The 23,154-nt window shown below is 41.7% G+C and overlaps 1 protein-coding gene across 6 annotated transcripts in view; it reads right to left on the bottom strand.

Moving 5' to 3' along the window:
- THSD7B (thrombospondin type 1 domain containing 7B) overlaps positions 1 to 23,154 on the bottom strand; it is a 298,549-nt gene that overhangs the window by 12,098 nt on the left and 263,297 nt on the right. For all 6 annotated transcript variants that reach the window (XM_086898690.1, XM_086898691.1, XM_086898693.1 and 3 more), the window contains 6 exons: positions 22,250 to 22,383; positions 21,424 to 21,577; positions 12,237 to 12,378; positions 10,717 to 10,832; positions 10,111 to 10,228; positions 2,248 to 2,393 (listed from right to left, as the gene is read on the bottom strand). In XM_086898690.1, coding sequence (XP_086754816.1) covers positions 2,248 to 2,393; positions 10,111 to 10,228; positions 10,717 to 10,832; positions 12,237 to 12,378; positions 21,424 to 21,577; positions 22,250 to 22,383 — 810 coding nt within the window. The remainder of the gene's footprint in view (positions 1 to 2,247; positions 2,394 to 10,110; positions 10,229 to 10,716; positions 10,833 to 12,236; positions 12,379 to 21,423; positions 21,578 to 22,249; positions 22,384 to 23,154) is intronic.

Raw genomic sequence — 23,154 nt, 5'->3', positions numbered from 1 at the left:
TAATGAGGGAGTGTTGCGTGATCACGTTTAAGGGAGTGCTTTTAAAACCATTAGAAAGGAAAGGTTCTTAGTCTTTTTAGGAATGTCAGCCAGCTTTGTGTTTGAAAATGCCTGGAGATTCCACTTATATTCCCTTAATGGAAAAAATTATCAACAGTGTCAGACACTGCTAATTTTTTTCCTTTTTTTTTTTAAGCAAATCAGGGTAAACCACTTCAACTCTAGGAGGAAAATTATTAATGTACTGCAACCCTTTAAAATTGGATGTACTGACCAGTTCCTAAGTTCTGCACCCCTCTGAATGCAGGGAAATGCTCCATGGTGCCACAGGTGTGCCTGGGATGTGTGCCATTACCTGGGGAGCAATACTCTCGTTTCCACACTGTGACAATCAGCACCACAGAACACTTAGCACGCTCTATTCCTAACCACGGAGACACCTCTAATTGTTCACATGAACTCAGTTCAGCATAAAATAGTCCTCCTACTACAAGGAATTGCAGTCTCAGTTATAAGGAAAAAATATTTTAGCCTTATAACTAATTGTCCCATTTCTATTATTACAGGAAGACACTTTCACACTATGCATTCTGGCCTTACCATAGGATGCTTTACCTTATTTCACTAAGCATCCTTGAAAACAGGACTTCCAAATAAGCTTCTTTTCTGGTAAAGCACAGGAATAAATCACCCTGTATTTATGAACTACATTTAATTCCTAAGCACCTCATTAAAAAGAAGTGAACATGAATAGAATGGCTTCTCTCCAAAACAAAGAAAAAGGGAGAGAAACTGCTCTGTGGTAATTGAAGGAGAGAAGCAGGCTCTAACTCACTGAATGCAGGGATGGTATCTGGGTTACGGAACGCCGTGATTACTCGCTCTGAGCTGAAATTTAGCTGGGTTTGGGATGGGCACACTGTAATCTGCACAATATGTTTTTTATCTGGAGGAAGCCACGGCCTTAATTCAGCTACCCTACTAATTTTTTTATCAGCTGTGTTAGCTCCTATGGTTGAAAGTCTCTTCCCTGATGTTTAACACAATCTGCTTGTTAGCTGGACAAAATATCAGCTGATGCTATCATTTTATTCTATTTATAAGTATGTCATATACATTTTATACATGCTGAGTACAGCACATACAAGGACCACATGCACATCTCTAGTTGCAATGAGTTGTTGATTAGAGGAAAGATAAATTTACTTCTGTTTCTCTGATCTTGGACTGTCACAATCCAGATTTCATTTATGAAAACCTGAGAATATTCTGGGTATTTATTGTGCCACTCACATATTCACTACACGTCCCTCCACCACAGTGAGAAACCACGTGGGTATTCAAGGCGCTGGCAGAGCAGAAATCACAAGGGATGTGTGTCTTTATCTGCATTACTGGCTTCAATCTCCTACATGATATAATGTGGAGAAGCAGCCACAGATCTGGCACAGGTCTTGTCCCCTGGGACCAGACAGGGCTCGTTTCCACCACACTTCTCCTACCTCCATCTCACTGAAGCCAGATTTAAGCAGGCTGATAAGTGTCACTGTGAAACATTCACCTCTGCTTAAACTGGGTTACCAACTAATACGTTTTAATATTGGAAATGTGATCTAACAGATGAGAGAAGAAAAAGCACGGAGGCGAAGGAAAAAGTCAATTCAAGCTTGATGGAAGTCACTGCCGGTGAAAAAATGATGGCTCCAGTGCTGAGCAGAGGTGGCAGGTGTAGGGACAGCACATGGGAACTGAATCCAGACATTTTTAGATGATTAAAAACAGAGCCAGGGTAAGGAGAAAGTAGACACCAGCACTTCATACAATACCTCACACTATTGTACCAGAGACCCGGGAAGGGAGACCTGCTATACAGTCCTTAACAAAAAAAGCTAAAAAAAAAAAAGAAAGCTAAAAAAAAAAAGCTAAGCTGCCTTGGTATCCAGTGTATCTATCTTCTTGTTAGAGATATTTCATGTAATTAAATTATAGGTCACCATGACTATGCCCAGTGAAACACATTCACTCCACAAATCCCCTACATGAGCTCACAGTACTTGAACCCGTATCACTCCCTATGAATGAGGGGCAGGTGTTCACCACCCCTGAACTTCCCCTCTTCCTACAGACCTTCACCAGCCGCAGAGACACCTCGAGCCCACGACCAGCAATTAATCCCACAATGTGATGGCGGATTTTTCCGCTGACCCCAGGCACGGGGAAGCTGTGGAGAGCGCTGGAAAGCCCTACCTGGACGGTGCAGGGAGACCAGGGCCCCAGCAGCCAGCTGTAGCAGGGCTTCACCGGGCAGCTCCTGTGCTGGCTGAGCTGCTCCGGGCAGGGCCTGCCCTCGCCCGCTGCCCGCAGCACCACCGAGCGCCCTCGCACCATCTGGCCTAGGACAGACAGCACACAGCCCAGCAGAGATGCAGCCAGAGAGAAAGAGAAAGAAAGAAAGACAGATTTTGTAATTTATCGGCATTCCTAGTTCATTTCCCAGCGCTGAAATCTGTTAAAAAAGCAATTAATTGGGAAGGCTGTTTGGATAATAGGGATGCGATTGCTAAGTCTAAGAAATGCAGTCACTAATATTTTCAAGCATACTTTTTCAACACGCTTTTGTATGTTTTCCAAATATAGTGTTTGTTTATGCAACGCATTTAAATACTTGACTAGATCCTGATTATTAAATATGACAGGAAAATAATTCCTATGGAACCAGCATTTCTACCATTACACATTCAATATGTTTCCAGAGATTTTTAACAAATGAAATTTTCTTTTTATGAGCAATTATGTGGACTTAATTTGAAAACTGCAAACACTGTAGTGGTTATTACTGTCCATAACCACTTCTACCATTTCCATTAAAAACCTATTTATTATTGGTGAAAACTTCTTCAGCCACTGAATGGAAAAAGCAATTATGGTACTACTTTTGAACTAATAAAACTGAATATATTCATTAAAGTTACAGCAATTCCATTTCTGCCTTCTTTGCTGTCCATTTATGTCCAGGAATGTTTTCACTCAAAATGTTTCAATTAGAATTCCATCTCCAATTAAAAAGAAAAGTGGAAAAGAAAAAGCCCTTATGCAGTGGGATGCAGAAGATTGTGCTGGGGATAAAATTTCTGCCCTGTCTTTCAATAGGTGTGGATCTGAGTTAAAACTGAAAGGTCTGGGCAGTAAGGGCAGACAAATACAACAAGGCAGAGGTGAGTGGTAATTGCTAACCCAGTGCAAAGGAAGAGATAAGGTGCTATGGTGGAGTTCTCCCTTTTGGATCACTGCCCTTCAGCTGCTTTTGTGAGCAGAAGGGAGTCTGGTGGGGGAGTAAATACCCTGCAAAGCAGGGAGGCTGCAATACCCAGACAGATCCTTCTCCCAGCTATTTATGCACATGATTATTAATTAAGGATACTGCAGGTGTAAGGCACATCTCTGGTATCTGTCATCATGACCATCCACAGAGCAAGGTTTCCAAAAATGTTTTAGCAAATAAAAATCAAAAGCAGGCACACCTAGAAAAGGCACTGATGGACACCTCAGCAAACTCTCTTACCTTTATTCCCTTGCTCTGACCCACTGAATTCTGTTTTTAAACCCATTAAAACCAATTTTAAGACTTCCTCCTTTTCAAGTTTTAATCCCCTAGACCTGGGGAGTTTCTAACAGAAGTGATGATAAAAGCTGTAACCCACATGACTGTGCATCAGCCATCGTGAATCAGATACATCAGGAGGTGGGAAAAATCCTACCAGCTGAGAGGAAAGGAAGAGGGAAAGGGAAAGGGAAAGGGAAAGGGAAAGGGAAAGGGAAAGGGAAAGGGAAAGGGAAAGGGAAAGGGAAAGGGAAAGGGAAAGGGAAAGGGAAAGGGAAAGGGAAAGGGAAAGGGAAAGGGAAAGGTCCTGCGCTTCACTGGGGAATCAGAGCAAGGGAAGAGAAATCTCCCAGTCTGCTGTTGGATGAACCCCACTGCAGCTCTCCCTGGGCCAACTGGCCAAAACAAGCTGTTCCTTCCTCTCCAGCCAGAGACCAAATTGGCCAAATTTGCCTTAATGCTGAATGCTGAGTATTGGTGAGCAGGAAAAGGCTCTTTGGGAAACAGGGGGAAGCCTGTGGCTGCAGGGCTCTGAGGCACCCTGCCAGGCACCAGCTCCCTGCATGGAGCTAAGGAAAAGGAGGTTCCCTAAGGTTAAAAGATCCAATTTCATTAGGAGGGACTTGAAAGCCTGAAGCATTCATCAAGCTATTTTAATTAACTAAATAATTTCCTTTTGTACAGTCAGTTTAACACGTTTCTAGCAATATGTAAATAGGAAGATCATTGAACAGAAAGAGGAATTAACAACTTTTCTTTCCTACAGTTGGTTATCCAAACTACTGAAACTCACTACAGTCCCAGTGGTCAGCTGGGGCTTGATTCAGTCTATCACTTTCTTTTAAAATTGTGAATGGGTAAATGAAGAAAGAAATGTCATTGAAACTTTCCTTTGCACAATGTTTGCAGTGAGTTTCATAAGGCTCTAATTTTTTTTCATTCCAAAAACATTATCTAGGCGCTCAATTACCACTCAAGTAGCAGAAAACCTCCATTTTTTCTTTTTAAATACCTCATCTTTTGCTGCCTATACAGAACAGAATCTCACTGCATCTGAAATTAATTTGTTTCCAATACAAACTCTAGAAGAGTTGAAGCAATTCTGGTTCTTTCTTTAATTTTCCTTTGAATTCTTATCTAATTTCCCAATGAATTGGCCGCATCTTTGATTCCTTGGCTCTGCAATGTTATATTATACAAAAATTAGGATGGAAAGTGTGCTGGATTGAAAATATCCTCAAATTAGTTTTCAAAGGGAAAAAACAAAAGAGGCCAGTTTTGTTAATGCTGGTCATTTAAAATTCTGTTTTGTGTTAGCAGCAAGAATTGCATCTCAGGAATATAGGATTATATTTTCTAACCAGAAAACTTTTTTTTTACCCTCCAAAAATTCTTGCCATTACTTGCCCTTTATCTCCACAAAGTGATGCTGAAACCAATAAGATTCAAACTCCTGCTACATTTCATCCCAGTCACAATGACCAACATGTTGTAACCAGCTTAGTGAGTTTGAGCAGAACATATAAAAACCAGCTCTATCGAGGAACCACAAGACCAGAGCAGGGATCAAGTTACTAAAATAAGCCCTGGAGGTTGGGTTAGGTCACAAGTGGGACAGGTGATAAACAGGGCTTTCATCCCCTTCCCACTGCCAGTCCCTCCAGCAGCACTGGGGCATCCCCAGCAACATCTCCCACTGTCAGACTGCAGCTTGCCAAGTTTGAGTAGCAGGTGAGAAAGCATCACAAGGAGTTCTTCACAAGGCAACACCAAAAATTTTTCCCAAATTGGTGATGATCCAGGGAATAATACAACAACTGAATTTTTCCTTCGTGTGCATCCTTGTGCGCCTTCACTTCTATCCCACAGGTCACTCTGGTGCTGGGATTCACATCTCTGCAGCTTGCTATGGTCCCTGGGGGTCTGAGGACTAAGCTACAGCAACATGTTCAGTGCTGCTAAATCCTGGAATTTATGTGATAAAGTCAGCTTTGTAAGTGGCAAAGCAGCGCTGTAGGTGGTTTTATACAATTTAGCAGTCCTGTTACAGAACTTGGGAGAAGCCATGTGGGATTGGAAAACGTTTATGTAGAAAGAATCAGCATCTTCATCTATTCATTTGCCTTAACAAAGGAAATTCAATTTGCTGGGGATTACCAAACATCTTTTTCAGTAACTTTGATTCAGGCCCCAGAAGCATCATCCATTAAAGCAGTTCTATACATCTTTTCATAGCAATACAGCAAGTGATGTAAGGAACTCCTATATATAACCCTGTGTCAGCCTAAAGCCCTATCCAGAATCCTGAGCAGATGCTGCCCAGAACTACAGCTGCAACAGGCAAACATCAGTTACACATCTCCACAGGCTCAGTGCAGCCAGGAAAGAGAGATCTGCTTTATTCATCATCATTCATAAAAGTGAATGTATTTGCCTTTGGCTGCTGTGTACCAGAACTGTGTTAGATGTCAGTGCCACATGCACAGCAGCAGCACTTCATGTTTAAATGCATTATTCCATAAAATAAAACCTGAGTATAGGTACCATCCATTAAAATATATCACATGAAACTGTTACTGGAAGAGAATGATAGAATAAAATTGTTAGCAACAATGCTTGAGTAAAAAAAAAACATGTGAAAACACACATCCAGCAACACTAAATTTTGACCCAATGTCGTGGTTTTAAACTAATAACTAAGAAAATTACTTATTTCTTGCTGTGAGATATAGATTAGAACAAGAGCAAAACAGGCATAAAACTTAAAAAGGAAAAAAAAAAGAAAGTTTATTGACAAACCACAATAATAAGAACACCAGAATAAACTTCCAGAAAAACCTTTCCCTCCCCTATCTACCCACTATTCCCTTGTTCACATGACAACAGAGACAAAAACTTTGGAACTTTGATGGTTAAAACAGTCCCAATTCTTGCTACAGTCTTTTCACCAGTCTTTGTAGAGAAACAGAAGTTTCTTCTTGTTAATTTATGGAGTTTCTCGCAAGAAAACTATTTTTGTTATAGTTTTCCATTGCCCTAATGTTAGCTGCTCAGAGTTGCTGTTATCAGAGCCCACTCCTTCCATTTTCACATCACTCTGAAGTGTGTATGGGCCATGAGTCTAGAGATAGCATTTTTAAGGATAAGTTATTCAAAGGCAAAAAAAGTCTTCTTCATCTGTTTCTGTGAGTTTCACCAGAAAACAGTTTTCTCATGGCCTCTCAGGGCTTCAAATCTCCCAGCACTTCACTATACCATAATTACTCTACTTTTTACTCAAATTTACACTTTGAACACTTTATTCCTCTCTAGATACTGTATCATGAATTAAAGGAGTTCTTTTCATGACTTCATTGTCCATCTCCATAGTTTTAACAGGGAGATATTTCAGCTTAATTAAAGCATCTTCTTAATTCTCTACCTTTCCTGAAGCTTCTTTTCTTTCCTGTCACTGGTAGTTCATAAAGTCTCTTTTCATGTTGATCTCTCTCTCTCTCTCTGGATAAAAAGATTAATCTGCAAGTCTCATCTGGGTAATGAAAGAGTTAAGATCTTGCCCAGGCTTTTGTAGATGGTTCGAGGATCTCTGCCGAACAGGAGCTGGAGCTGTCTGTGATGGAAAGTTCCTCATGGCTGCTCTGGAGAGTGTGGTTGCTGCTCCAGCCTGCTGCAGGTCCAGGGCCTCTCTCTTTCTTCACTGGGCAGTTTCTAGTGAATGTAGTTACAGCAAAACCTGCAGCCGAGCCAGAGATCGGCCCGGCCCGGGCCCGAGGAAAACCTTCCCCAGGCCCCCCCATCTCCCGGCCGGGAGACGGGGCAGGCCCGGCCCCATCCCCGCCCGGCCGCATGGCCTGGGCAGGGACGGGAGGCCTGGAGCTCTGCCACCCTCCACAGCCAGAAAACAAAGAGAACCCAGAGAGCTCTGCTTTTACATTTTAAGGTAGGGTTCACAAGTTGATCCCACTTTTCAATGGCCTAAACTGCTGTCAATTCCCAGCAATGACCGATAATTGGTCAGGAGAAAAGACTCCAGGCAGTTCCCAGCAACTCCAACTCCCTTAAAGGTAAAGTAACTTCATGACACCCAAATTATATTTAAATTATGTTTCTCTTTGAAGTCCTTTATGGCGCTTCTGCAGGTCTTTCACACGCTCTCCAAAAAAAGCCAGAAAAGCAAAATATTGTTGTGAGCTAATCCAGTAATGCTGCATTCAACTTGCTGTGAATTATTTCTGCACACCGAGCACCTAAGCCCTGCATTTTAGCTGTACCAGACAGTGGGCAATTACTTACTGGCAAAGGGAAGCAGTTATGAGTGTTTACTGCAGCCAATTCCCACAGCTCATTTAGTGTCACCCTTTGTTTTTTCCTATCTAATTTGAGGCTTCATCCTACTCCCACAGAAGCCTGTGAGAAACTCAGGGTGACTTCAAAGGTGTGGCAGTCCATGACCCTTCTGGCTGGAAACCCTCGCTGTGTTCCTCTGAAGCAGCGCCTGTAGATGAGTGCACAGAACTCTTCTCTGTTATTGCCATCATCCAGGAGTATTTACAGCCCACTGGTGCTCAGTGAAGCAGCTGAATGACACTGTTTGTGCTGCTGGAACCACACAAGGGCCACTGCCACAGGACAGGTGCCAAGGTCCCTCCACCAGGGATGTTTGGTACCACAGTAGCTCTGAGTTGATACAGCAGAAGTCAGATCAAGACCGAGGCTGCTGGAAAATAAACTGTGTGTTTGGAATAACCTGGAGGCAGAGTCCTCTTTGTTTCACTGGTGCTTCTGCTCTGGCATTGGAGGCTCAGGATCCCTGTGAAGTTGTTCAAGTGGCAGAGAAGGACTGAAAAAACTTGGCTTCTTTATGACACAGTTTTGTATGAAACAGCTTTCCCGGCTGCTTGGCTGCTGTAGGTTCACTGAAGAGTATCTCCAGCTTTTAAATCCATGTTAAACAACAGCAGTAGTACAGTGGCCTGTACAAGACAGATCTCCAGCCAGCAGTAGAGCAGAGTTATGATCTTTGAAGATCAGGGATGACCTGTAAATTGAGCTGAGTTTGGGCTTGACTGTGTGATTGAAACAGCCTCAATGAGGTTTGGCACCTAAAGCCAGGACACTCACTGGAAAGTCTCTTTCAGCATGAATGTTTCCAGATTTCCTCTGATTTAGGACATGGAGTAACTCCTTGTACTCACTGGCAACTCTTTAATCAGTCTGGAATTTGCACAAGCATTTCAGGATCAGGGTCAAACACAAGACACTTGAGTATCTCCTTTTGCAAACTATGCAATGTAAGAGCTCAGGATGGAAGAAATCTTCAGGTACCATATAGGGTGAGCTGCTCCTTGAGCATACTAAAAGCCATAAAAACATTACAACCTGCTTTTGCACTGTACTCTGTTTAACTTAGTAAGTGATTGAACACTCAAAAAATTAAATTAAGTTTATTCAGCAACACAAGCATTAACACTCCAAAATAGATTTTAAAGAAAAAAAAAAATAATTTGGAATTAATAGTACTCCCAGTGTGTTGTTGTTAAAACACTGTCCATGAATTATTCATTTCTGTTAAGAAAGCACTACTTCACAAATGGGCTAAAAGCTCAGCAAAGAAAGAACAGCACTAATCCAAATATTAAGCTTTTTCTGTAACATGCTTTGATCTCTGGTATCCATCTGAAGGAATCATTTTATGGAAGTTAAGAGCTTTTTTCTTTTTGACCTTAAGTGAATTTGATTCAAACATACATTATGGCTTTTGAATCTTAAAGACCATTAGCTGTATCTCTAATGCACATCAGAAGCCTGGGAAATAAAGTCCCAAGCTTATTGAGAATAAAACCTTCAATGCATTTCCTCATGTCAATACTCAAAGGGTATTTTAAAACACCTAAGCTGAAAAAGGTCCTAATCCTTTCACTTTTTGTATGCTGGTGAACACTACTGGCTGAAGAAAGTCTTGCTGAAGTTACTGGGGTCATGTAAGTGTTAGGGGACCTGTGGATGCAAGATGGAGACAGAGGCATACACTAAATGATGAAAAATTGTCTTTGTGTGTTTTCTTCAATGGGATACAGTTATGTTAGTAAAAATTACTTCACCAGAGATTTTGTATTTATTTATTAATCTCTTCAGAATCTTGTAACACTCCCAAGCTCTTTGCTAGCTTTATATACTCCCCATCTCTGGGGTTAACGGTTGCTATGACTGAATTCTGAGAGTTTGAATTAATTAATAAATAATCCTCCAGACATCTGACTACTCATTCCCCAAGATACATTTTTCACTTTAAAGTACTTTGGAAATAGCCTGCTTAGCTCTAAACACCCACCACCTCAGGACCTCCAGAGTGTCCAAAACCACCTCCAAAGGATTCAGGTGTGGCTTGAGGCTATTCCTGAGCTCTGTACCCCTACTCAGGGACTGTCTGAGTCCACCTGGGGCTGTGGGTGCTGTCTGTGCTGCATTGTTGGGGTATGGGGGGGTCAGGAGAGCAGGTAGGGACTCACCACCAGTGCCACATGTGTGTGAGCACTGCGACCAGGCTGACCACGGGGAGAGCTGGCAGTCCACGGCACACCCCACCACGCACGGACTGCTCGTGGGCACGGGCTTCTCCAGGTGCAGCTGTGACAGGGAAACACAGGCATCAGCTTCCCCAGGCCTCCCCAACCACCTCCTGTCACAGCCAAGCACACAAACAAGAACTGGCAGCAACTCTGCAGGGCACCAGCATGGTGATGTGTACAGGGAGCTTCCCTGAGGGTGCAATGGCTGAATGCGCTTCCAGCAGTGAAGCGTTTCACATCTGAGCATCCCTCAGTGTTTGGGTCTCATTCCAAAGTGGCAACCCTAGGTTTCTATCAGCAGAACACAATCTCCCTGATCCCCAGCTTTGGGATGGTGCAGGGATGGTAGCCATGCCCCATGTGTTTGAGTCGAGGAGTGACACCCCCACTGACACCCCTCTTTCCCAAAGCCCCCTCCAGCTGTGCGCTCCCAGCACCATACAAAACTTCTCTACCAGTTATGGGGAATGTCTTAGCATGGATCAAAAGGCAGCACCAGCTTTCTGTTAACACAGGGACCTCTGGGTGTGCCCCAGCCCAGCTCACCTGCTGGCAGAGCTGCATGCTGACGGTGGCCCCGTCGCTGCGCTGGCAGCTCAGGAGGCGGCGGCGCTCCCCGTGACCGCAGGTGGCATTGGCACCCAGCTGGCACCCGCTCCAGCCTGCAGGCACAAACAAAGGATGCACTGCTGCAGGTCACCTTTGTACTCAACACAGAATCATACAATCACAGAATGGCTTGCAAGGAACCTTAAAGACTGTGCAGCTCCAATCCCCTGCTGTGACAGGGACACCTTCCCCTAGACCACGCAGCTCAAAGCCCCATCCAGCCTGGCTTTGAAGCTTTGAACATGGGTGCTAGCTTCACCTACAGCAGCACTTCCCCATGTCAGGGCATCCCACACCCAAGAACAACCCCCCACAAAAGAAAGTTGTTCTCAAAGCCAGACAGGTCTCAGAGGAGACTCTCTTTGCAGTCCGATACCGTATCCCGTTCCGACACCAGTACATCAGAGTGCACATGCTGAACGCTGATAAAGGCTATCAGTTCAATCCACTTGGCACAGGTACAAGACTGTATTGTCTGAAGTAAAATTCCACTTTGATAAAGCAGCCAGAGAAGTTTCTGAAGGGGAACGAACTCTGGTTTAACCTGTTTTTGTCTCGATGCAAAGCTATCCATTATTTAAAACTAAACTTTAATACTCATGAAATAAAAGCAGTATTTCTAGAGGAAGAAAATTAATATCTTATTACATGTCTGAAATTATGCTGGTCAGAATACAACTAAACTGAAATAAGCTTTAAAACACCATTTAAAATAAACAAAAAGCATTACAGAAGCCACTAAAATTTCCATACACCACCAATAAATAAGAAGGATGAGAAGAAAACCTATTACTTTGTGTCTTCCACCTTTGATAAACACGAACACATAAATGTTCTGCATTTCTGAAATGTGATGATAAAAAAGGCATCATCCTGTTGCCTGTGTTTCTAGGGCTTTTATTACAAACAGACTGAGTTTATATTCATATATTTTATCTTGCTCTGTTCTCCCTTCCCACCAGCTCCCAAACTTCTCTTAGATCTCTCTTCTGAATGCCTTTCTCATTTATTTCAGCTGGTCAAAACAAAAGGAATTTTTCGGTTTTGTTTTGTTCATTTGTTTGCAGCAGAACCAATTGCTTCTAAGCCCCTAAATAATGCATTTTGCTCTGAATATCCTATGCACACCTATATAACTCATACTGCCTTCAAAACAGACTTCTGTTGTACTGTGTACTATTGGCTTTACCAGAACTACACAGATTATACTCTTTTAATTGAAATTTTGTAATTAATTCTGTTGATAACCCATTGAAAATCCCATTTAGCATGCTTTATTTCCCATGTACTTGCAACAACAACTTAAATACAAAAATTGTGCATTTGTCCACTAATGTGTAAAAATGTAGGCGTGTAATTAACTTTATTGAAACCAATGATGTCAAGGCTTTAACCAACACCCCAAGCAAACATAAGTAAAAGCACATACTAAGGGGATATTGAAAATTTATACCTACCTGTTAGGTTGTACTGGTATTGGAAGCAATTTTGATTAAGAATACATGGCTTCATTTGTGAATCTTCAGGGCAGGGCTTTGAACTGACAGGAGACCTCAGCACTTGTCGGGTTCGTGTTTGCATAATATTGGGGTCACACACCTGGAGAGAGGAGGGGTGGACAGTACAGAGACACCAGTAAATCACACAGACATCACTGACCCTAGAAAATCACACAGACATCACTGACCTCAGAAAATCACAGACACCACAGACCAGGGCTGTTCATGCACATCCATGGCCACATGGAGGTATAAGATACAAGCCCATGCCTGTTTTAACAATACTTAAAAGCATATAAAGGAAAAGAAATGTGGTTCAAAGTTAAAAATCCAGTATCACTAAAAGTCATCTTTTATCCACTCTGATTTGGCTGTTTTAGGCCTCCTATACTATATTTTCCCACGATTTTTGGTAAGGATCCTTAGGTACAACGGGATAAAGACCGCATATTTGCTGTGCACTGTGCTGCACCTCCTTCCAAGAATTCCAGTAAAATGCCACAGTACTGAATATCAGGACAGGATTTCTGGCACAATTAATGCATTTTAAAGTGATATCTGATGTTACAGCAAAGCCCTCATTTCAAAGAAGGACATTAGTAATTGCATATCAGTTATGATGCTGGCCAGATGAGGTGCCTTTTCAGGGTATGTGATACCAATACTGATGTGTGGCTGCCTATAAACCAGGATTTGCTTGTTTACATTTCCACAGGAATATGAACCAACTGAGGCAGCTTTTCATTTCTGTTTGTGCATCACAGGCATGAAAACTGTTTGTTTTAGCAGCCCTCGATCCTCACTCTCATAGCACCGTGGCACGGAGCTATTTTCCCACAGTCCAGTACTGGGAATGGGTGAGTGGAAGTGGTCACAGCAAACCTAATGGAAATAAATCCCTCATTAAAGGTATTCACTGCCATTTATTGAACAAGATGACCCATTTAATTCCTAACAGTTTCTCATTAGGATTGCTCAGGAACAGCAAAGAAAACAAAACAAAAAAAACAATGCATGTAGAAATAGATTTTCATAAATGCTTAGGGATTTAAAACGTGTTTTTTCTATAGAGTACAATAATTACAAAAAACAACTAACAGTTTGAAACCACAGGCTTATTACCATGCAACAAACAGCCTGCAAACACTGAACCCTGCACGGGTGGAAGTGTGGATAATTCCTGTATTGTGAATATTAAAGGGAAATGTAATGGCCTTGCAGCATAAATCTGGATCTCAGACTGCTGTAAACTGGATTAGCTGCACAGATGATAGCAAAACTGAACAGAATAAATATCAGGACAAATGGGGGAAAAGTCTGCTCTGGTCTTAAAATATATTATCTGGGCCTATTTTCCTTATGTTTACACTACATGAAGGAAAATCTATTATATTTTTATTGCTGACACACACCTTGTCAAATCATTTTAAATGGTAATCTTATTTGAATACGCTTGGTCAGCTAAAATACCCAATTGTTTCTAATTATCTGAAAATTAAACCTATGCTAAGTGTTTACCAATAGTTTACTGCCTTTTTCGCAACTAATCTGATTGTTCATTCTCACAACTAACACTAATAACTTAAATGATTTGCCAATAGAGCAAAATTACTAAAGAAAAAAATCAAAGTATGTATCTCAGTAGCTATTCCTAATTAATGTTTCTCTGAATTATGTTACCAAAGGGAAAAAAAAAAAAATCAATGGATGCTGTGACAGAAGCTGTCTGTGCCAGCTCAGAAATATCAGCTTTTGCTCTTTTTAAAATAAGAACCTGCTGACAGAAAATATGCCTCATTTGTAGATAAGTAAATTCTTTTAATAAAATAGTATTTTTAACCCTGTCTACCATGGCCCCTGTTGTGCTTGATTATAGGACACTGCTGCAGCCCAGTGCTGTCACAGAGCCCCAGAGTTTTCCTGGCTGGCAGAACCATTTTCCCTCTCAGATATCCTCCTGCTCGCAGCAGACCAGTCCAACGGGTCAAAATCTATCTGGTGTTTGCCAGGATCCAAACAAACAACTGGTTTACTGACGCTCTGAAGCCAGAATTCTCACTGTGCTGATGAGCCATGGTGCTCAGAAGCCAAAGCTGATGCAATAAGCCCCTCACTTTTACTAGTTTTGAATAATAAGGAATCTCTGTAGGAAAAGCATTCATTTAATCAAGCTGAGGACATGGGAAACATGCAAAAGTTCAAAGTCAGCAAACTGTAACTAATATCCTGTAATATTATTTGTTGAATTTCTCTTAACGTCAATTGAGAAGTCAATTTAGTTTTATAATTGATTTTCTGCCCTTGCTCTTTCAAGTTAACCACGTAAAAAACTGAGCCAAATATATATGGAACTGAGTAAGCGGCAGGAGGGAACGACTTGCAAAGAAAAAGATGAAAGCTGGAATTTTCAAAGGAGCAAGAGGGAGCTGAGTATCCAGCTACCCAGAAATCTCAATGGGCTTGGGTGCACAGCTCCTGCAGGACCCCTCCAAAAACCCAGGAAAAAGAAAATCTTGTATTTATGGCATGGCAAAGGTTGGGGAATGGATCAGCAGACTCAGTGTCATTAGGGGATGTGAACAGTGGAAGAAGAGGGACTGTTTCCAGTGGGGAGATGCTGAGGGCACTCAGATCTTGAGTGTGGATCTTAGAGAATACTGAGAGCAAAACTAAACACCATCAATGGCAAATCACAGGTTTAGAAGGCAGGACAGAAATGGCAGTCAGCAATTTAGAGAAAAGGCAGCAAAAGAAAGAAATATTTCTTGAGTACCTAAAGTAAGAAATTACCATGGGACTAATTAAGATTTAAGGAAGACAGCAGGTTGATTCCGAATATTTTCACAATGAAAATGACAAAACTAATTTGACTGCTCAAGTAATATTCTAAAAATAACCAGTGAAGGTGCTAGTGAGGTACATGGATCAAGACTGGATCTGCCCTAGGGATCCAAGTTTCTAATCACAAGCATGTATGAATCTACAGTTTCTGGGGTTTTAAATAAATAAAAGCCCACTGTGAAGCAGCAATGCTTTACTGAGTATCTTCATTTACAACTCCTCTCTTCCCACTGAGTGGATGCTACACTTCCAAAGATGTTATTTTACTTTCTACTGATCAATTAGTAACTAGTGCTTTCACTGATGACAGATTAAGCTTTTTAAATTATTTTTTACATTAAATCAGCCATTACCTCCTGTAAGGCTACTGCCACTGGTTTGTGCTCAGCATCAGCCAACATTTCCACAGTGGGAGCATAAGGAAAGGCAGGTGCCTACAACAGATGTGTTCAGGAGTGGGAGTTTGACTTGTGTTTCTGAGATCATCTCTTTATGCTCATAACACTTATTTTTATGCCTCTGGTTATAAATCCCTTAACTGGTTTCCATAGTTGGGAGAATTTGGAACGTAACCATGGGATAGAAATGGGAGTGACAGCAAATGTTGCCCATTCTGTGCAACTGAAACCCACCTCTGACACCACCCAGACTACAAATAAAGATTTATGGATCAAAGGAGGACAGTGATTATGGGTGCCCACTGCCCATAAATAACAGGAGAGGAAACAAGTCCTAAGAAATGGAGGCAGCTGTGGTGCACAGAGGCAGAAGGTCAGAGGCCTGGAGAATCCTGTGTACCTTCAAGATCAGGCACAAATCAGTTTGGCTGTTAAGTTTTCCAGGCTATGTCACTTGTTCAGATTCCTTGTTGATGACTGCAAGCAATGGGGTGTGTAATTCTGGCATATGCATCCTTTGGAACTGGTGATAGGAACAGAATTAATTTCTGGATGAAAATAATAATAACCTCAGGTGGCACATCAATAGCCTACAGCAGTAGGATGTCATACACAAACAGTAGGTTTCTTTATGGGTATAACTGTACTGTTCCAGCCTACTTTATAGTATTAAATCTCAACATTTCCATTATTCTTCTCCATAAAGTATGAAAAAGTTGAGCTAGAGCCAGAGATCTACAGGCCAGATTATATAAACCACTACAGAAACAAAATATTCTGAAGCAATGAGAGGTCCATAAAATGTTAAGGCAGGAATAAATCAAAGTTTTTCTCAAAGGACGTTTAGAAATTATAACAGCCATCATCTTGATTCTATGGGGGAATTCCTGGCACTATTGACTACTGCATTTTTTAATACTTCTTTTAGCCAAAGCTATTTCTTTACCATGACCACTAGTCATTATTTAAAGCTAACATAAAAAATGAGGGACCAAAACATACACGAAGGATTCCCCCCAGCCTTTGCTTCCAACAATCACAGAACTGACAAAGCACTGGAAGTTTTTTCTGGAAGAGAAGGGTATTAAATAAAATAAAGCTGCAAGTTTAGGAAGCTAAGCTCCAGCATAAGAGCTGTTAACATATCACACATTAATATACACTATTAGACCCTCTTGGGGATGGAATTTAAGAGCTGTCCATTGATCCAGGCTTTCATATGCATCATAATTGTACAGCACAGAGGCTGTAACCCATTACAAGGCCCTTTAAGCTGTTTAATTTATCAAGCAGCTTGTATAATGCATCCTGCACTATAAATAGCTGGCTGCATTATTCTTAACTGGCTATTCATAAGGAAACATACAACCTCAAAATAAGGTAAACGCAAAGGCAGGAACCGTATTTGACGATTTTTAACAGAGCAATGAACCATTACATTGTTCATGCCAGGGTGGATGTTTTGTAACAATTTAACAAGCCATTTACAATAACAGGAGCAGTCTTTTGAAATGAAAATGCATTTGCATAATTTTTTTTTTTCAGATGCATCCACGTTCTGAAATCTTGCCTGCCTCCACACAGAACTATTACTTTTAAAAAAGTGATTGTTAACAAAGATTCATAAAAATAAAACAACCAATCTAAAAAATACAGCAGTTACCCACTTTTTTTTACAAAGCCATACAAAAACACCCAAGTCACAGCTGTGTGTAAGGAACAGTGCATGTTCTTCCAAAAAGCCTTGACCAGCATAATTCTCATGCTTGATTTGAATAAATTATCTCTTGGGCTAGAAAGACAACTCTGTGCAAGCCTCACTCTTCAGTACAGCCTTCACACTGCAGGTCCTCTGCCAGACTTACGTGCCAAACCCAGAGAGGTTGGGGAGTTTCCTCTGGAGATGTCCAAAAGCTGTCTGAGGACACAATTCTGAGGAACGTGCTCTGGGGAATCCGGCTTGAAAAGAAAGGACCAGATGAGCTCTAGTGGTCCCTTCCAATCTTTCCCATCCTGTGTCCAGGTACCACTTGTGATGGAGACTTTCTTAATCCACGCAGTGACTCCCAGCATCTACAGGAGTCTACAATTTCTCTTCCAGTTGGCATTTCCAAACTGTAACAACTCCAACTTGCATCGACAAAGGAAGTCACTGCAGACCTGAGAGCTCGCTGTATCACTTGGTGACACTTTTAATCTGGTCAGTTGTGGGTATCACACTCCCCCCGCGGATTCCAGGGAATAATAACTCAATTGTCGCAAGTTCTGAGCGCGGCGCATCGCCATTGATCCATGAGGAAAATGCTCTCTGAAATGGAGACAGCTGTTCTCACTCACTACACAGGCAACCTCCTATAATTAACTAATTTCAGACCTCTTGGAATTAGCTGCTAGAAATGCCAACAGCTGAGGCAAGCAAGGAGGCCACTCCAATCCACAACGGGGGCTGCGACAGCCATCCACCGACAGAGAGCTAACGAAATAGATTTGAGGTAATTATTTCAGGGACTTGTAGCACCACTCGCATATTAACTCTTTTTAAGAATGCTTTGATGAATTCAATTGAAGTCAATTAATTACATTTCCAAGTCAGATGAATACAAAGTCGAGACGCCGCAGGAAGTGTGTGTTATTCCATCACTGAATATGTAACAGAGATGACAGGATTTCAGTTCCCAGATTGTTTAGCTGGGTCTTTGAGCAATCAAGTGATGATGTCTGACTGAACAGGCTACTGTCCCTGGAACAAATATGAAATCTCTTAAGCAAAATGCAAGTCAACCTAATTTCCTTGTGGGTTTTCGTTGGTTTGGTTTTTTGTTTTTGTTTTTAAATAGCAAGCTTCAAACTGTTATTTTAAATGGCTTTAAAGCTTGATATTTAAGTCACTTGGATGTTACTTAGTGACAAAGAATGAAACATTATAAGCCAAAAAATAGTCTTTAACCACCAGGAAAACCATTTTGAATTTACTTCTGTCAACAGAAAAAGTGAGAATAATAGAGAAGATTTAAATCAGTAACCATGCATTTCCTGAATCCAGTACAGAGACAAAATCTCAAAGCAACCTTGAGGCATTATATTTCTGACAGCTTCATTTCTGACCATTAGATGAAATATTAAAATTTACCTTTGTGTAGCAGCGTTAAATAGCACTATAATCAAGATGCAAAATATGTAATTCAGTTGAAAAACACACATAAAAGAATTGTTGGAGCATCTGAAATTATAAAGAACCACAAAAGTGTTTAAAAGGAAGAGGGAAATACAGCCAAAAAAAGGTAGAACAAATACAATGTCTTAGCAGAGAGAAGTATTGAAGAAAACACTTTCCATTGACAAAGCAGTCGCCACCTTTATGACTCATTGATTTCAACACGATTCAAGATCATTTACCATCCTGAAAGTGGAAAATTCACATGGGAAGAATATTGCTACAAGATAAAACCAAGTAATACCTAGAAAGTATCCAGAGTACAATGACATATTGACAAAAGGTACAACGGATTATCTAAAAGGCCTTTTTATATTCAGCTGATAAGAGTTAGTTATTCTGCTATCAGGATGAATTTATTATCAACACTGTAAAACATGAACAGAACACCAAAGTGACTGGGAAAGAATTCTCACCTGACCAAAATCTCAGGTAAATATCTCAAATCAAAAAGCTCCTCAGGCAACGATGAGGCTGAAATTGTGATTATTCATTACTTACAAACTGGAATTTGTCAAGTTTCATAAATTCCCTTTATCTCCAGCAAGCCAAACATGACCAGAACTACAGGAAGACTTCCTGGAATGGTCTTTGGCAGCAGCCTCATGAGAGTGCTATGACTAAGAGTGCCAAGTATTGTGGTATGAAATGTAAATATGCTTGAAATAGAGGAGCCAGGATGCACCGTTTTGCTTTTTTATTGCAATGTCATCTGATCTTTCAAATCTTTTGAATTTTTTAGTCCATCGACTCGTAGCTGTCCTAAGTGACCACCTTTCCCAGTGGCTCAGGTGATGATGTAGGAGATGGAAGGTTCATTAATCACCCTGGTGCTGGCAGTGCCTCACTCCAGCCACCACGATTCCCTCAATCCCTGCCCCACACACACCAAAGATACACCAGTGCCACAGCACAGTCATTCTGCACTAACAGCAAGCCCATTTGCCTTGGAAATGTGGAGCATGTGCAGCCTGGGAGGGACTGTGCTGTGTGGTTCTCTCTCAAAACCCACCACAAACAGCCAGAGTAGCTGTAAAAGGGAGACAGCACTGCCATAAACTCATCAAAGAGAGGGTTTTATCTGCCCATAAAACTTCAAGCTGTTTATTGCCTCGTATCTGGACAGAACTATTGAAACACATGCTCCATCGGCACACAGTCATCTCAGTTTCACAACAAAGCCTTGCAGAACAGCTTGTGAAAACATATTGTTCAGTTAATTGCATTGGCATGCAGATGCCCTCACATTTATGAGTTAACATCCACCGTGGCAAAGGGATGGACAAGGAGACACAGGGACTGTGGCATGTGGCCCTGTGCCTGCCAAGAGATGTGCTGCCTGATGGAGTGCAGCCCACGAGCTCTGGGCTTCCTTTTCCTGCTTCTGTGGCTACGGAGGCTTCGCTGCTGCTGAAAAACAAAAGGAGCCTTCAGGCAAAAAGTCTGTGCATCTTAAGGATATGAGGGTGCTTAAAGCTTCAAGCAGTCCTTCATAAACAGCTGACTGCCACCAAGGCACCTGAGAAGCCCCCAACAGCCTCAAGGATCTCTGCATCAGTTCACTGCGTGCGAAAAGGAAGAAAATCCGTGCCTGAAAAAGTCAATGGCAAAGAAACAGCCCAACCACAGTGGGACTCTGAAAGGTATCCAAGCATTTGTATGGGTTGCAAGAGTGTTATACTTCATCAAAGCCATGCTGCTCAGGAGGAGGTGAAGGCAGGAAATGAAACACAAGATTTTATTTGACATGTTCTTACCGAGTATATTGATACGCTACACAAAATATTATGGAAGGAAATTACCTGTGTCAGCACTAGTATAAATACCTGTCCAATAACCACTCAACTTTTGGTAATGGCCCTGTTAACATGGGGGCAATGAATATATGTTTGTCACTTAAATACATCAAGCAAGTCTATTAAAAAACCCCTCCGAGATTAAACCTGGCACCTCTTTCAACGCTGATCAGGGAGAAACAATAGATCTGAAATCATGTGGTTTGAGGCCAGAGGCTTTTCATAATACAGAACTTGCAACTTCTTTCTGTCTTGCACACTTAGGAAAACACAGAGCACTTCGCAGTGGCTTGAACCCCTGCATAATTCACAAAGTTTTGAGTATTTCATGACATGACAAATTGTTCAGGCACCTTGCTGTCATACCATCCTGCTGCTGCTGCCTCAAATCTTTCCCCAAGGGCTTGAGGAGGAGACACTGGACAGAAATAGCGTGTGTTGGGAGGGGAGAGCTGTCACTCCCTCAGGACTAAGACCTGTCCAGAGGAGTGTCACCCCCAGGGTTTACCAGCCGGTTGTTATGGCAGCCATGCACCACTGACAGAGGTCTCCCCTGCAAACATTTCCTACAGCATTCAGCCCTTTCTGCAGCTGGAATACTGTTCCTCACCCACTCTGCTTGTGTGGGCCCTCTCCCACAGCAGACCAAGGGGAAGGATGTGTTGAACCAACTGCCACAGTAATAACGACGTTTCACTAAGCAACTTTCTATAGCTCTGTCTCTGTAGAGACATAAATATCTCCAGATTCAACTGTGCTGGCAGGATCCATTAAGCCTGACATCCCTCAGAAAATAATTTACTTTCCTAGAAAATAACTAGGCCATGAAATAGTTGAAGGACAAGCGACAACTGCTGTGTGAGGAACGCTGCCAGGACACAGGTGGGAGAGCCTACCTGTGGACACGTGCTCCACTGTCCCCAGTCAGACACTGCACACTCACTGGGACAGTACAAGCTACACTTCTGCACTGTCTCTGGGACCTCAGCCTGACTGCACAGAGCGTTGGGCACAGTCTCCACGCCGTGGTCCTCAGCAGTGCTCACACACCTACACAGAAAACACACATTTTAATTAGAGTATTGCAGACACAATGGGTATCAACAAGTTTTCTCAACCCCGTACAGGACATAGATATGACAATAGCTACAGGCAGCATGGGTGGTCAAAAAGTAGAATTAATATGTTAATGCAAATGGAAATCAGCTACGTGCACAACATGCTTTTGTTACTTCATACAGAGGGATTTTAACTTTGATCGGCTGACAAAGGAGCAAACAGAAAGTGACAACCAGCGAGAACAAATCTTAGTGCTCCTGCTAGTAACATCTGAACATTTGGAAATAACTCAGCATTTCCCCATGCCTGGGGAATGAATATTCAGTAATAATGAATGCCACGCTGGTGTGTGCAGTGCTATTACTTGGGGAAAATGTTAGCAAATCAAAATATGGAGGCTTTGCACCTCAGGGAGTTTTATGTATACATGGCATTTAGGCTGAAGAATACTAATTTAAATAGCATGGTGTGTTCCTGAAAGACCAAAGCTGCATCTCTGAAATGCTTCTCCTGTAAACCATGGTACATAAACATGTTTCTTTTCATCTGCAATACACTGGACTCAGCAACATACTCACTGTCAGATGGCAAACATTGCAGCTTTATGCAAGAACATACCAGCTCTTTTTGATCTGGAATACCTGAGCTTTCGTCTTCACGCACCTGACTTTCCTCGTTTGTATTCCTTCTCCACAGTGGAGGGAATTTTGTTCGCTGTTGATTTCACATGGAGACCATGGTCCTACTTCCCAGGAATACTGATTGCACTCACTGTAGCATGGGACTGCCTCGTGCACCTGACAGGAGAAAGAACCAAACTCTTCAGCTGAACTGTCCAGGTTAGCAGGTCTGCAGAATTGCTTCAGCCAAACCCACAAAAAGACACACTGAAAAACATCCTGGCTTACACTCCTCATGCTAAGGCTGTTGTAATGGCTTTAAGCTCATTTACTCATTATTGACTTGCCAAGGGATTTTTAAGTATATAATGAACAGCAGTATGCATGCAGCATCTTCGGAAGCAGGATAAATAACAGCTATTTCCTGCAGCCAGGAGAGGAACTCCATTACAATTTCATTTGCTCTGCCTGCTCTCAGTATAATCTATCACATGTCATTCACCAAGATCGTATGTGCCACATCCTTTTGCGTTTCAGAAGGAACAAACTTAAAATCAGCACTCATTTACCTTTGCTTCTAACGCATTCTTATAAGCCATTTACCATAAAAGAATGAAATTTCACGCATCCTACAAATTTCATTTTTATACACAAAAATGGTAAATGCTATTTTGCCTGCAAGTGACTTATCTCTAACATATCTCCTAATCAAACATGACAGTGTATTCACCTGAACTATTGTATCTACATAGAGAGAAAAATACAGCCAAAAGCTTGATCAAAGGTGCCAGATATTCAGGTTGTTAAAAGCAGCACACTGAGATATAACACTTCAGCAGATTTTTAGGTTTAAATAAATGAATGCATCAACAGTTCTATTACAGTGATGAATAAAAGTTATTTATTTTGAATTTGGTTTGTCTGCAGAAGCTGATTTGAAGATACAGT

This window comes from Cyanistes caeruleus, chromosome 7 (assembly GCF_971803275.1).
Source record: "Cyanistes caeruleus chromosome 7, bCyaCae1.hap1.1, whole genome shotgun sequence".
In the NCBI taxonomy this organism is placed as follows: Eukaryota; Metazoa; Chordata; class Aves; order Passeriformes; family Paridae; genus Cyanistes; species Cyanistes caeruleus.
The sequence above is the reverse complement of the archived record's forward strand: the minus strand, read 5'-3'. Positions and strand labels throughout refer to the sequence as shown.